Raw genomic sequence first — 15,165 nt, 5'->3', positions numbered from 1 at the left:
TAAGCAACAGAGAGAGTTAGACCCCCAGGGTCCAACGTTTGATTATGGATCACTACTAGGATCATTTTGTTTGTTTTTGTTGTGTTTTCTGTATCACATTTTGTCATTCTGACCCTGGATTATTTCATGAAGCTTTATTTGTGACCTGACGCTTCTTATAGAGGATTTCACCAACAGCTTTGGTTGCTCCTTTTGGAAACTAAAAACAGTGTTTATCATACACTTTGGACCATCAAACACAAAGCGGTCCACTTCCCCTAACCCACTCTTCTCAGATCCCTAAGTGCCCCTTTTCCATCCTGACATCAGACCCAAGATATCCTCCTGTCTGGATGACTAAGGGAACAGTTTCCAGACACATACCATGGCTCACTCCTCTCACCCCTCTGTCTGGAGGGAGATGACGAATGGAGACGGGCACCCCCACTTCCACACTGGAGGTCAGGCAGGGGGTTCCCACAGTACAACGCGCTACATGCTGAAGAAACAGCACCGTCACAGACGCAGGTCCTCCTCCCCGATGGGAAGAGTCATCCTCATAAATGCACCTGTTGATGGTGAGTCCAGAACATGGTAATGTTTCTCTGGGGCTACTTTGGTGAAGAGTCACATTAAGTTTTTCAGTCAAAGGCCAAGTTTTGATTGAGGCTAAAAGAAAGGTTATACAAGCAATATACTGTAGGCACCAAAGGTAATACACATTTTAAGGCAATTATTACAAAATATGCAGTGGTGTTGATACTGCTCTGCTGGCTTCTAGAAGTTTTCTCTCTCTTTATGAGAGTTTCTTAACAACTCTTGGTTTTGTGGTGTTGATCAGACTAAAGAAGTACATCTTACACTGAAAAAAGAAATGGATAAACTTTAAAAAGTTACTTTAAGTGGTAACACACAGTTGAATTAAGTTTTCTTAACTCAAATTAACAAGTTATGTTAACACAATTTCTTTTAGTGAAATGCATTTATTTGATTTCTTTCAAATGTAAAATGTTAATTGTTCCAACTTAATTTTAGTGTAAGTCCACTTTTAAGGTTTACATTAATTCCAACTCAATTATTTACTATGCCCTGTATGCACTGTAAAACAGAACAGGTTGACAATACTCAAAATTATTGTTGAAATGGATTATGTCAATGTTTTCCTTTTTTTTATTTTCTTTTTATTTAGAGTTCAAATGTTGAACATCCTTATTTGGTGTACATCATTTCAAATCAAAACAAATGGATAAAAAAGAACAAAAAATAAAATAAAATAAACATACAAAAGACATAAAAGTAACACTCGTGCAGCAGAGACCCAGGGGAATAACAGTATGGCTACTGCTGTTTCTTACCTAAAATCTCATCAAAGTGATGAGACCCAACTTCTCAGTTTTTCCATTACAAATATATCATGCATTACATTAAACCAGTCCATTGATGAAGGTGGTCTCTGGCATAGCAACTTTTTCGTTACAGCTTTCTTACTAGCATCCAACATGACTCTATACGTGTATGTTTTAGAAAAACCCTGGATTTGAGGTGGCATCTGTCCCAGATACACTATATTGCCAAAAGTATTCACTCACCCATCCAGATGATTGAAATCAGGTGTTCCAATCACTTCCATGGCCACGGGTGTATAAAATCAAGCACCTAGGCATGCAGACAGTTTCTACAAACATCTGTGAAAGAATGGGTCACTCTCAGGAGCTCAGTGAACTCCAGCGTGGTACTGTGATAGGATGCCACCTGTGCAACAAGTCCAGTCGTGAAATTTCCTCGCTCTTAAATATTCCAGTCAACTGTCAGTGGTATAACAACAAAGTGGAAGCGATTGGGAACAACAGCAACTCAGCCACAAAAATGACGGAGCGGGGTTAGCGGATCCTGAGGCGCATAGTACACAGAGGTTGCCAACTTTCTGCGAAGTCAATCGCTACAGACCTCCAAACTTCATTTGGCCCCCAGATTAGCTTAAGAACAGTGTGTAGAGAGCTTCATGGAATGGGTTCCCATGTCCAAGCAGCTGCATCCAAGCCATACATCACCAAGTGCAATGCAAAACGTCGGATGCAGTGGTGTAAAGCACGCTGCCACTGGACTCTAGAGCAGTGGAGACGCTTTCTCTGGAGTGACAAATCGCGCTTCTCCATCTGACAATCTGATGGACGAGTCTGGGTTTGGCGGTTGCCAGGAGAACGGTACTTGTCTGACTGCATTGCGCCAAGTTTAAAGTTTAGTGGAGGGGGGATTATGGTGTGGGGTTGTTTTTCAGGAGCTGGGCTTGGCCCCTTAGTTCCAGTGAAAGGAACTCTGAATGCTTCAGCATACCAAGAGATTTTGGACAATTCCATGCTCCCAACTTTGTGGGAACAGTTTGGGGATGGCCCCTTCCTGTTCCAACATGACTGTGCACCAGTGCACAAAGCAAGGTCCATAGAGACATGGATGAGAGAGTTTGGTGTGGATGAACTTGACTGGCCTGCACAGAATCCTGACCTCAACCTGATAGTAACACCTTTGGGATGAATTAGAGCGGAGACTGAGAGCCAGGCCTTCTTATCCAACATCAGTGTGTGACCTCACAAATGCGCTTCTGGAAGAATGGTCCAAAATTCCCAGAAACACACTCCTAAACCTTGTGTAAAGCCTTCCCAGAAGAGTTGAAGCTGTTATAGCTGCAAAGGGTGGACCGAAGTCATATTAAACCCTATGGATTAAGAATGGAATGTCACTTAAGTCCATATGCTAGACAAGGCAGGTGAGCGAATACTTTTGGCAATATAGTGTACATCATTGTAAAACATAATTTTTTCTCTTAGTCTTCAAAAATGTTTCCATGCTGGCTCTGATTGTCTTCCAGTCATTTTTAATCGCCAAACAATCCCAAAATACATGATAGTGGTTTGCTCTCATTGTCCCACAACCTCTCCAATAGTCTGTCTATCCCTTTGCATGTTTCAGTGCTGGTGTTATAAAGAATCTTACAAGGTTTTTCCAGTTGAACTCTCTCCAGGACAGTGAGTTGGTAGACTTCCACTGTTTTTTATTTAAATTCTCCCACTTCTCTATCGTCATGATGATGTTACCCTCCATTTTCTATTTTTCTTACATATATGATGTATTGTCCCCACCTAGTTCTGGAAGAGTTTTATACAGTTTGGAGATCATTTTATGACCTGACTCTAATCTGTAAGCTGAAATAAAAATACGTCAGTGTTTTCAAGTTGTGGAAATAGATTTTTTGAGTCATCCCAAAAAAAGTTAATAGAACTCAAACATTAGGTGCAAGTGATTAAAAATTTAAAGTAACTCAAAGTTTTATTGTGGTTGCTTCTCAAAGGCGGGACGTCTTTGACTGAGTCAGTAACTTCACTCATGATGCAAAAGTATCTAATGCCCAAAGGCATTCTGGGAAAACTGCATATTAAGGGATGATTGTCAGATGATTTAAGTACATTGACAAAAAAAACTTGGAGTGATTGAATACTGTTCTCTCTTTAACAAGCTTTTACTGTACAGTCTTACAATGAAAAACTGATATGTATGTTTGATCCAGAAATGGCTTTTCCAGAGAGTTCAGTGCATTTTCCTCGAACAGTTTAGTTTGTCCCCATAGGTTAAGTTTAGTTTACTAAGTTTATTTCATATAAAAGGAGATAAAAAAATACATTAAAATCTAAATAATATTCTCCATAGTTATATAACAGTGATTTAGGTGCAAGATTAATGCTGACAAGACTGATTCCTTAAAATCTAATTTTTCAGTTCTTGAGAGGTGGCACTTCTCTTACTGAGTCAGTAACCTCAATAATGGTGCAAAAGAGTCTAATGCCCAAAAACAATCTTTGAGACTGTCGCAACATGCCGAAAGCAGCATGTTGCGACAGCAAGGCACGGTGGATCTCTGGTAGGCAGTAGGTCTAACATACACATTCACAAGCATCATGCAGCCTCTAGACTCGCTGCTCCAGGTCCACTTAGAAATTACAAAAGAAAGAAAATAGTGCTCTGACAATATAACCATTTTGACAATGTAAAGCTAATAAACATTACACAATTTGGTCGGATCATATATCGATTGTAACACATTTTTTAATCCCAAAATGCACTTTTGTTTTATAATTTTGTCTTACCTTACACCATTTGCAGGAAATAAATGTACGTCCTGACATCAGACGCAGAGAAACAAAACTAAAGCAAAACTGAACTGATGTGTTTCACCTGAGCTCATAGTTCTACGTAAAAGGAACAGCTCATAATTTCAAGCTGAAATAGCCCACAAAAGTACACTACTGCCACTGAAGCCCAAAACTGGATTAAATTAATACAAAATATTTAATTACTTCAACAAACACTCAAATACACTTTTTTGAGTGTTGGGTGTAGCCTTAGTTTTTTGGACCTGTAATTGTTTCTCTTTTAATTACGTTTACAGGTGAACTGCTCATTTGTAAATCAGGAAAACAACTGGTAGATTTATTGATAACAAAAACAATATAAATGCTCTTTATTTTAGCCTCAGCGGGTACCAAAGAAGTCTACATCTGTTTTTCAGTGTCACATGGATGGAAAAACCATGCAGTAGTTTTACAGGTTGTAAGAAACAATCTACTGTACTCCAAGAATATCTTCAAATAAAAAAATAAAAATTCTATTTTTTTTTCTCCACAGACTGCAACATGAAATGTCAGTAATTGGCTGTAGGATTGTGCAGACCTTGAAAAATGTTGTTCTTTGTGTTTGCAGGAGGAGATGACAGTGAAGACATTCACACAGTGACAGTAGATAAGAGTCCAGATGGGCGTCTGGGTTTCAGTGTCCGTGGAGGCTCTGAGCATGGGCTTGGGATATTTGTCAGCAAGGTGGAGGACGATAGCTCTGCAGGTAAGTGGTTGTTTTTCCCTGGGAATCTGTGCTCGCCTCTGAGCATGTAGTTCTTTGTCTCCATGTGACATTTACACTCGTGTGCCATGCTGAGTTTCTTCTGTGTGTGCAGCGCAGGCTGGGCTGACTGTGGGCGATAAGCTGGTGGAGGTGAACGGGGTCAGCTTGGAGAGCATCACCATGAGCAGCGCTGTGAAGGTCCTGACAGGAAACAACAGGCTGAGGATGGTGGTGAGGCGGGTGGGAAAGATTCCTGGCATCCGCTACTCCAAGGAGAAGACCACATGGTGAGGTCATAAAGCTCAGGGTAGTACAGATTGTGTTCATGTTAGTTAGGCTCAAAATACTGTCCTTAATCTAATCTACCTTCAGAAATCTACATGTGTAGATTAATTAAGCATTTGCTCTCTACACAATGGCTGTTTATACGAAAGACAACCTTGTTTTTGCTACCGCTGACCTCTGCATGGCTCTTGTTTTGTGAAGTCCTGTCACTAGACTACAGCTCACACTGGTTATCTTTCTTTTGGGATATTCTGTATCTCGGTTTCATGTGGCAGCAGTGGATGGATTACCGCTGTGACCTTTATGGCGATTTGATTAACTGATACTGACAGGCCAAAGCTGAGTGTAGAGAGAGAAAACAGTATGTGGGAATGTTTTCATATGCTTATGTTTGTTGTCTATTGCATATGTGTTTTATGTGTAGGGTGGATCTGATTCACCGGCGGATGGTGGTTGAGGAGAGCGGTCGCACGCCATCAGAGGCCAGTTCAGACAGTGCCCTTCGCAGGATTGTACATCTCTTCACCACATCAGACGACTACTGTCTGGGCTTCAACATCAGAGGAGGCAAAGAGTTTGGACTGGGAATATATGTTTCCAAGTATGAACTAAGTGTGCTTTTAAATGTACAAATATGCTCAGACATGCTTGTTTTTCACCTGGAGAGGCCATTGATATCAGACAAAAAATAAATCAGGACAGTGTGCGCTTGCTGCAGGAAACAGGTTTACCCATCCTACTTAAGTTTCTCTGAGCATAAAAGATGGAAACAAAAGCTAAATAGGACAATATATTCCCACAGGAGTTCAATAACATGTTTTGATATCATTTGGAGATTTATTTCTGTTTTTATATAAGACCAAGGCAACAAAGGGAATGACTCATTATGGCCTTGACTTCATGCTGTTCCCCTGAGATTACTTTTGAAACTGCTTTGTTGAAATTGTAGTGTAAATAGGAAGCATTTTCATATTCATGTAGAGAGTGTTCAATGCCATTTTTTCCTTCCAATACCCAGGCTTGATTATTTGCTGATGCCGAGTGTCCAAAGAAGCTTTTGAAACATGTACTCTTAATTAGTGGATTTCTGTTATTATGCCTTTGCTTTGGCAATGGCTGAAGTCCTGGGACATTATGTTTGTGGTTTGTCTTTCAGCTCAGGCCATTCTTATTCTTGTGAATGTGGTATCTAATGAACACTGACAATTACATGAATGTCCACTTTCACTCTAGAATGAACTCAGAATGTGGAGATCATTAGTCAAAGGTAGAGGCCATTGGTCCTTATATTCATGTCTTACTTGTGATCACAATATCTCAGGAACACTTTGAGGGATTTCCTTTTACCTTTGCACTAATTTACACACTGACTTAAGGATGAACAGATTACATTTCCAAAGGTCAAAGCCCAAGGTCATTGGACCTTAATGTTCATTTCTAAAAACATTAGAAAAGCACTCAGAGAGCACAGTCATCCGCCATCAGCCCGATCTCCCAATAGTGAAGAATCCTTTAAAAACATTCCTGGATCCAGACGGTGATCCGAATCACTCCTAAAATCTAATTTGCTGATTACTCCCTCCCCAGTGAGGTGGAGACAAGGTAAGGCAAAGCATTGACTTCGCTACATTTGGAAGTCATGGCAGAGGGTGAATATTCCTCTATTCCTTCCAGCATTGTAAGTATTCTCGCTACAATTCGCTGTCTTTCGCTCCGACTCATCTCCTCGACTGGGCGGTGTCTTTCAAACTCTATAAACTCCAAACTTTTAATAAGTTACTTGTGTCCGCCATCTCCTGGTGTAAAGTGGTAACTGCGCAGACCTCTCCCATTAGCCCCATGTCCCAATAGTCCAGAATGCTTAAAAAAATTCCTGGATCCAGACGGTGATCCGGATCAGTCCCAAAATCTAATCAGTTCTTCCTTATGCCATTTTTTACATTTCCTGAAAATTTCATGAAAATCCGTCCATGAGCTTTTGAGTTATGTTGCTAAAAAATGAATGAACAAATGAACAAACCCACCCGATCACATAACCTCCTTGGCGGAGGTAATAACATTACCATAGAAACCACCTTTTTCCAGGCCTACCATTATCATTGCCTGGCATTTATTTACCCTGCTGAGACAAACAACTGCTAGGTGGTGGCTCTGGTATTTTCACTGGCCTTAAATTTACTATATTTTCTACTTGCACCGCACCATTCCAGCTTGTTATGATTTTTAACCTTAATCCAGTCTATGGTTTTTGTAGGGGTACTACTAGAGCCGCTTGATCATGGCAAAAATCATAATCATGATTATTTTAATTGGTATAAAGATGGAAAAGTACCAGATTATTGTACTCAAGTAACAGTACAGTTGCTTTTGATACTGGACTTTAAATCTGCAGAAGTAAGAGTAAAAAGTAAATCATTTGAAGTTTACTCAAAGTACTGACTTTTGATACTCAGGAAGCTTGTGCAGTGAAGTTTGATCTTTCCTCAGTATGCAGTAACAACATAATTCTTGGACTAGGTTTTTTATTTCAAGGTGTGAATTAACCTAAAGTCAAATGAAACAGCTGTTTTGGGATGAAATATGGGATCATCCTCTCCCTTCAACAACACATGAATGCTACTGGCATTCATGTGTTGTTGAAGTCAAATTACCAGCCATTTTTATGTCTTGACAGAGAAGTTGGACTTTCTGGTTTTAGCTTTTAGTTAACTTTATCTTACTCAGTACTTAATGCATTTTAAAATGTAATGAAGAACAGTACTTCCCCCACAATACAAATAAGTAAAAGTAAAATTAGTGATTTTTAAAAGTACTCAAAAAAGTAAAAGTACACCAAAAAGGTACTCAATTACAATAATTTGAGTTTATGTAATTAATTTCCATCCCTGAAGATGACTGTTATTATTCATGATTACTCACCGTTTTCACAACACTAGCCTTAAAGCATTAAATTGTAATAAATGAGTGAAAAAAACTAAATACATAAAGATAATGATATATAATAACATTAAATGAAAATAATTTCTTGCATGGCCATGGTATAACAACAAACACTGAAACACTTCTTACATGATAAACCTATGAACAAAAAAAGAGGAAGTCAAATTTTGTGATAGACACCAAAAACTTGATTAATTGCCCATTAGCCTACTAATGGCTACTAAATGACGGTATCAGAACAGTGCAATATCCACCCAGTATTACACTGTAGTAACAGGGACCACTATTACTACTGGTATTTTGAATCCAAATAACTAAACGAATAATGTACTGCGCCAAAAAAAAAAGGCTCAAGAAATACTGTAAGGTCTTTTCAGAGAGGCATTTACATCTTTTATTAATACATGTCAAACTACTGAGCATCTGTTGATATAGATTTATATTTTATGTTTTTCTGTTTCTAGGTTGGACCCTGGTGGGCTTGCAGAACTGCATGGCATCAAAATGGGCGATCAAATCCTTGCAGCCAATGGTGTCAGCTTTGACGACATCACTCATAGCAATGCAGTTGAGGTCCTGAAGAGCCACACACACGTCATGTTGACCATCAGGGTGAGAAAATCTTTCATTCATACACTACTTCCTCAGTCCTCCTTCTAATCTCTTTGCTTAGATTTTTCTGTGTTTCTTCTTTTTTTCTCTTTTTTTTCTCCTTACTGTTGTTTTTCATGTGTCATGTTGGTGACAGGAATAGATGTGTTTTCTGGAGGAGCCGCAAGGGTAAGGGTGGTAGTATCGGCATTGCCATTACCTGGAGCTTTCATTTACGGAGACTGGCTCTGTTGAAGGTGCAAATTCTGTTTCAATTTGAAGTGCCATGTCGTTGTAATAGGTAAAACAAAGAACATGTGAGCCTGGTAGAGAAAGAAGGACAGCACAGAGGTAGGGGGCTTTGAGGTACCAGAGCCTACTTTTCAGCCTTGCTGAGTTTTTTTTTTTTTTAACCACAGTTTAACTGATTTCCCTGGTGTAGAGGCGATCAATATCTCAGTCCTGCAGACCTCCGAGGGTCTAGTGTTGTCCAGCCAGATGAAGGGAGACAAGAGCCTTGAGGAGTCTTGGACTGGTCTAAGAGGCTAACTCAACCCCTTCAATGTATCAAAAAATCCTCATTTTGTCACAAACATGCTTTAATTGAAAAAGCGATCTACTATCAACTACATAAACATTGTGGGTTAAGCAACAGAGGGCTGATATGCCATTAACAAACAAGCCTTTAATGTGAGCCACTGTAGCTACCTCCCATTTGAGTGCCAGTTTCCTTTCCTCCAACATTTGTCTTTATTTAATCCCCACTTGAAAGCCCAACTCTTACCAAATGAAGTGCTGTTTGGGAGCCAAACAACCAGCTCTACTCAGCTGAGCCAAATGATCTGGATCTCTTATAAGAGATGGATGTCTAGTCACAACAAGCAGGACAACAGCTGAGGAAAACACGGGAAGATCAGAGTTTAATGGGCTAAACAGCATCAAAACTGCTCTGAACCAAACCAAACTACTTTGTGGAAACAAACATACACAATTGTTGTGCGAGATGACTCGTCCAGGTTTTAGATGGTGGCTCTTTTTATTCCTGCCTGCTGCCGTTTCTTTGTTAGTTTTTTAAAACTTTTTTTTGCCCAAATATTTCACTTTCGGGACACAAAAGGAACTTAAAATTATGTTTTTTACTCGGCATAATCGTAAACAGCTCAAAACATGGCATTTTTGGTAACGTAGCGTCATCTGGAAAGAACCTTGAGGACGAAACACAGGTGATGGGAGATTCCCACTTGGCAACCCTGGCAATCTCCTGGCTTTTGCTGCCCACTGGTTTACGGGGTTGTGAATAAAAAGGGCATAGGTGGGTTTGGAGACTCCTTCGCTGAACACTTATTCTGTCCTCCTTGTGTTCATTTCATATTTGAGGTCAAATTTTAAGCTTTATAATTTATGACAGATTTAAATTGCCATGCAGAGCATTAAAAGGGGTCTTTTAATAATGAATGGACCAAACATGATCACCAGCTCCTTGGTTTTTCCACATGTTTTAGCCTCTTTAAGTTATTGTTTTGTCAAATTTAGTATTTGGCTTTGGATTAATTAATTTTAAGTGTTTTTTTTTCAGCACACAACCCAGCATGCACTACCTGTTCAGCATGAAAAAGCTGATAAAGACATTGTCCGTCTTATAGATAAACATAGCTGAATATTTAGCCACTAAAAAGTTAGAGAATGCTTTTAGTAGTTGGTGAGTTTTATAAAAAGGAGCTAAAAGTTGAGTTAGTTTTGGCTTTAGCATACTCATATCCAAAAGAATTCTGTTACTGGTCTACCTGATGTGTAGTACGCCCATGTTAATTATACTGGGTGTTTGTATTACACAATTGCTTGTTGCCCTTGAGTGTCAAAGTAATCGCTTATTGCAGGTTTAAGTCAATCAAAAAGTGTCCCCCTGGTCCTTGACACATCCTTTGTGCATTGTTGTGTGAATCATTTGCTCCGGTTTAAACGTAACAATTGATTGGGTGCTTTACGTGCTGTGACACAATAATAAATGTTACAGCGTGTTAAACAACACCGGCTCCTCTCAGGAGGGGAGCACAGCAGAGCAGACAGCTGGCTTACAGCCCTTTAATATCTAATGTGTCTGTGTGCGCATGCATGTGTGCCACTTAACCTGTGTCATTTTTAGATAAAGGTATTACGTGTGCATGCTTGCATGTATGAATAGGCACATGCGTGTAAAGTAGTGTGTTTCAGTTTGTGTGTGTGTGCTCTCTAAGCTCGCTAACATCGCTGTGTGCTCATTTTACCCCTCTGATCTCAAGTTCCTCGTGTGAAAAACAGCCAGGCACCATGTTCATTATTCAAAGGCAGCCAGGGATCGGGTTATAATCAACAGAGACCTAAATTTATGTCTTCCTTCTGGCCCTTATCAGACCTATATGTGTGTCAGAGTCACACATTTTCAAGCAGGTTTTTTTTTTTTTTTTTTTTTTTTACTTATTTATGAGGTATGAAAGGTTTTACAAAGACTGTAAACTTGTGTGTTTCTTAAGCTGGATGTTGGTGAGAAAATCCCTTTATATAGACATCAGAGACTTTTAGATATGAATGCTGACCCAAAATGGCATACGGTTTTATACTGCTATACAAAAATATTGAAGAGAGAGCTGTGTTGTCCATCTCCTCACAGTGATTCTTTATTTTACTGAAGATCTTTTTATTAAAAATTGTTAGAATATTACAAAAGGTCAGTGCTGAATTTTCATTACAAAAAAATCACTAAGAAGGATTTTACATCATCAGCAGCCTACACCTAAATCTCAATTAAACGTGAATTCAAAGGTACAGTGTGTTAAAATAAGAATAGCAGGTTCTTTGCAGATGATGTCAGGTAGCAGCAAAGAACACCTTGGGGGGCATGAAGTGATTTCTACATAGAGAAATGCCAACAAAACGGTTTTGTTTTTTTAGCAGTTAATGATGATGCCAAGCATTCAAAGTGTGATAATTAAAACATTCTTAATTCTTAAGCTATTTTTGTGTTGTGAAATATTCAGGCAGAAAATTAAAAAAAGTTTTAAAACGCTGACCGAGACACAGCAGCAGGCAGAAATTTAAAAGGCCTCCATCTAAAGCCTGGATGAGCAGGGTCAAACAGTTCTTACATCACGTTCTGGTTTGGTTTAGTACAAGAGGGAGGAGGGACAAGAGGAACAACAGAACAACAAATGAAAGACAAATCTATGGCAGCTGTGACCATAGATTTATCTCCCATTATGTAGGAAATTGCTATAAATCTACTGATGATGATAGAAATATGTGAAAAATTAGCACCAGCCACTCCTCCTCAGCTGATGTCCGAACCTCCAGCCTTGCTCTTTGTGACAGGAAATCCTTCTCTTTTAAGAGATCCAACTCACAGGGTGCAGGTGGCCTGGTGGTTTGAGGCATGCACCATGTACGTGGTTGGCCAGGGTTCGAACCCAGCCTGTGGCACCCTTTCACATGTCTCTCTCCAGCTCTCTTGTCCCTGTTTCCGATTCTGTCCACTGTCCTCCTCTGTCAATGAAGGCCTAAAAGGCCAAAAAAAAAAATCTTTTTTTTTTTTTTTTTTTTTTAAGTCTGACCTTTGGTTCTTTCACCACTCTCTCATCCCTGTTTCTGGCTCTATCCACTGTCCCACTGTATTTCTGCAATAAAAAGGCAAAAAGCCCCAAAATAAAGGTAAATAAAGATAAAAGAAGGTAAGAAAGGAGCACATGCATATGATACTAGATACTAGCAGCTAGCAACAGCAATAGTGACTGTGATTGTGGGCAATGATGTTGTTTTCTGAATCCAACAAGAAGCAAAAGCCCCTCCAAAAATGCTGGATTAAAGCTGCAGTTGTTTTGGTGATACTGAAAGAAACAGAAAACATTTCAACAATATCAATTGTAGTTTTTTTTCTTAGTCGATTTTGTTTATGTGTTTTTGTGTTTTAACAGTATTTCTTTACATTTTTACCCTCATTCAGGAAGCTGGGAGATATCCCGCTTACAAGGAGATGGTGGCAGAGTATGGCTGGCTTGACAAGCGTATGTTGTTGAATTTCTTTCAAGTTTTCATTAGTTTATTTGATTTAACAGAATAGGGTTCAAGTCACAAAAAAAATGTTTTAATATGAATATCATCCCAATTTGTAAGCTTTATATAATTCTATTCATCTATACAGTGTTAGTGAACAAAATATTGATAATTTGGAGTTTTCATTCTCACTCCACTTTCAGGCTGATTTCCACTCACGATTCTTGTTTAAATTAAATGCATACTGGCCCTGTGTAGCTTTCTTGTACTTAAAGTCTGTGACTGAGTTTCTTCACAGGACTCCTCAATTCTTAAAAAATACTTTGAAACACAGCTGACCATTAATTTGCTGTTCTCCAAGGCTGCTAAGTTGTCTAGAACTGTGCATATCTTAGCATCTGGGTCAAGATGCAGCGTCACTTTGGAGTTTAATTTAAGATAAACAAAAAAAAAAAGAGGAACTTCTGTTTCCTGTTTTTTGTCCCAAAAGTTTAGAGGATTAAGACCACACGTGGGTGACTAGGTTTTAATCCAAGCAACGCAGACTGTGTAAAAAAAAAGAAAGAAAAGGAAATAAAGCTTATATAAACCTTAATCACTGTTCAACCTAGTTACCCTTTCATGTGTGCATCTTCCTTTTTTTAATAAATAGAAGTTTTATTAGGTTTTGCATGACTACAGATCCATAAAAAAAAACTGATTTTCATACATTATGTTGTGTTTTCTCTAGTTGCTAATGGAGGCCCAGCACCATCCTCCCACGGTTCAGACTCAAACTCCTCAGCCTCGTCATTGTCCTCCAGCACCCCCCTCAGCTCCCTCAGTGGTCTCTCCCAGGTCCTTTTCCCTCCCGTCTTTGGCTCAGAGATGGTAGACGTCGCCATCTCCACAGAGGACCACTCCAGACGTCAGAGCAGCGCCGAGAGAACTGCTGACACTGCCATACAGACCGACCCCCACCCACCAACCTACACAGACCACCCTTCGCCCCATGAGCTGTACCCAGACAGGCTGGTTGCCACAGAAACCAGTCGGACTGTAGGCGCAACAGTTCTGCTGAAGGATACTGTCATACGTGGAAAAGGGGAGGGGCTGAGGGATATGGGAGGGGCTGGAGAGGGAGGGCGGGGCCGGAGGAGGACGCTGTCGTCAGGAGACAAGGAAGTAGAAAAACAATCGCCTAAAACTGAAGCACTGATGGCCCTGAGCAAACCACGGAAGCCAATCAGACGCTCACAGAGCCACATCACCGCCTCAGGTGAGATCTGTGGGGGGCTGGGATTGTAAGGGAGTAAATGTGTGACAAACAGCAATATCTCTACAGATGTTAAGACTTTGTTTCGGAAACTAAGCTGTTTGATAGCTATAGACTAAAGTTCAGACATTTGTTTTTGATCTTTAGTACTTCATTGTGAGTTAAGTAAATTACCTTTCAAGAGAAGACTAGCAGTTTGTGTCTGGCCCATGTCAGGCAGCTATAAAGTGCCTATAAAAAAAATATTCACCCCTTTGGATGTTTTCCCCTTTTACTGATTTTGTAAATCAATGGTGAATATAATTTTGTTTTTTGACAATAATCCCTCTCTAATGTCAAATTGAAAACAGTTTTCTACAACATAATGTTAATTAAGGAAAATATGTAATGTAGAATAAGTGACTGCATTAATATTCACCCCTTTAAGTGACTGCCCTAATTCAACAGAGAACTAGCCAACTGGTGCTTGTAGTCTCACAATTAGTGAAACTGGGATCACATGAGTGCAGTGAACGCATCTCAAGTGGCTGTAGTATGAAGACACCTGTGTCTGGAACGTCCGGTCACTCTGTCCACATGGAGACAAATTCAGGAGTATACACAAAAGTTTTTCGTCATATCGGCATTTCATCCACACAGAAATGGCATTTTTGGAGGCCGTAAATGCTACTTTTTGAAATCGGGTCCCAGAGTGAACAAATCTGTAAACGCTTACTGTTTCGTCTTCGTGTGGACAGCCAACAGCATCTTTCTTGAAACGATTACGTCATACATAGCATAGCCCGCTTAAGCTGCATGCATATGTCAAACCAAAACAACTATGGAGGATTACAGGGTTGTGTTCATGCTGCAGAAGCTACTGAGCTTATTATTGCTTTCACAGCAAAATCTGATGCTCCTTTACCACCGACAACACTGAGAACAGTGTACACCAGATGTTCTTAAATCCACCACGGAGAACAACCAAAGGGGAAACCAGGAGAAAGTTTTCTGTAATCTTCTTCACTCTTTTGGTGCATTTCTGTGGCAACTTACAGACTTGGCATACATACTACAGCATTTTTAGTCGTTTTCAATGGTTCTGTGCTCATGCAGACATTTCCTGAAATGATCTCGTGTTTACGGAAGCTTTCCAAAATGAAACTGAAATATATGTTTTTCGTCTCCCTGTGGACAAGGCCTTAAAGTGTCCAGGGCATCTT

At 39.7% G+C, this 15,165-nt stretch overlaps 1 protein-coding gene across 1 annotated transcript in view; it reads left to right on the top strand.

The window, feature by feature from the left end:
• The first annotated feature begins 364 nt into the window (after nucleotides 1–364).
• Nucleotides 365–15,165, top strand: part of pdzd7a (PDZ domain containing 7a) — a 33,931-nt gene continuing 19,130 nt past the window's right edge. The window contains exons 1-7 of the mRNA XM_041788796.1: nucleotides 365–557; nucleotides 4,732–4,869; nucleotides 4,982–5,156; nucleotides 5,579–5,755; nucleotides 8,559–8,706; nucleotides 12,659–12,719; nucleotides 13,439–13,966. Coding sequence (XP_041644730.1) covers nucleotides 365–557; nucleotides 4,732–4,869; nucleotides 4,982–5,156; nucleotides 5,579–5,755; nucleotides 8,559–8,706; nucleotides 12,659–12,719; nucleotides 13,439–13,966 — 1,420 coding nt within the window. The remainder of the gene's footprint in view (nucleotides 558–4,731; nucleotides 4,870–4,981; nucleotides 5,157–5,578; nucleotides 5,756–8,558; nucleotides 8,707–12,658; nucleotides 12,720–13,438; nucleotides 13,967–15,165) is intronic.

Source organism: Cheilinus undulatus, linkage group 6, assembly GCF_018320785.1.
Source record: "Cheilinus undulatus linkage group 6, ASM1832078v1, whole genome shotgun sequence".
NCBI lineage: Eukaryota > Metazoa > Chordata > Actinopteri > Labriformes > Labridae > Cheilinus > Cheilinus undulatus.
The sequence above is the reverse complement of the archived record's forward strand: the minus strand, read 5'-3'. Positions and strand labels throughout refer to the sequence as shown.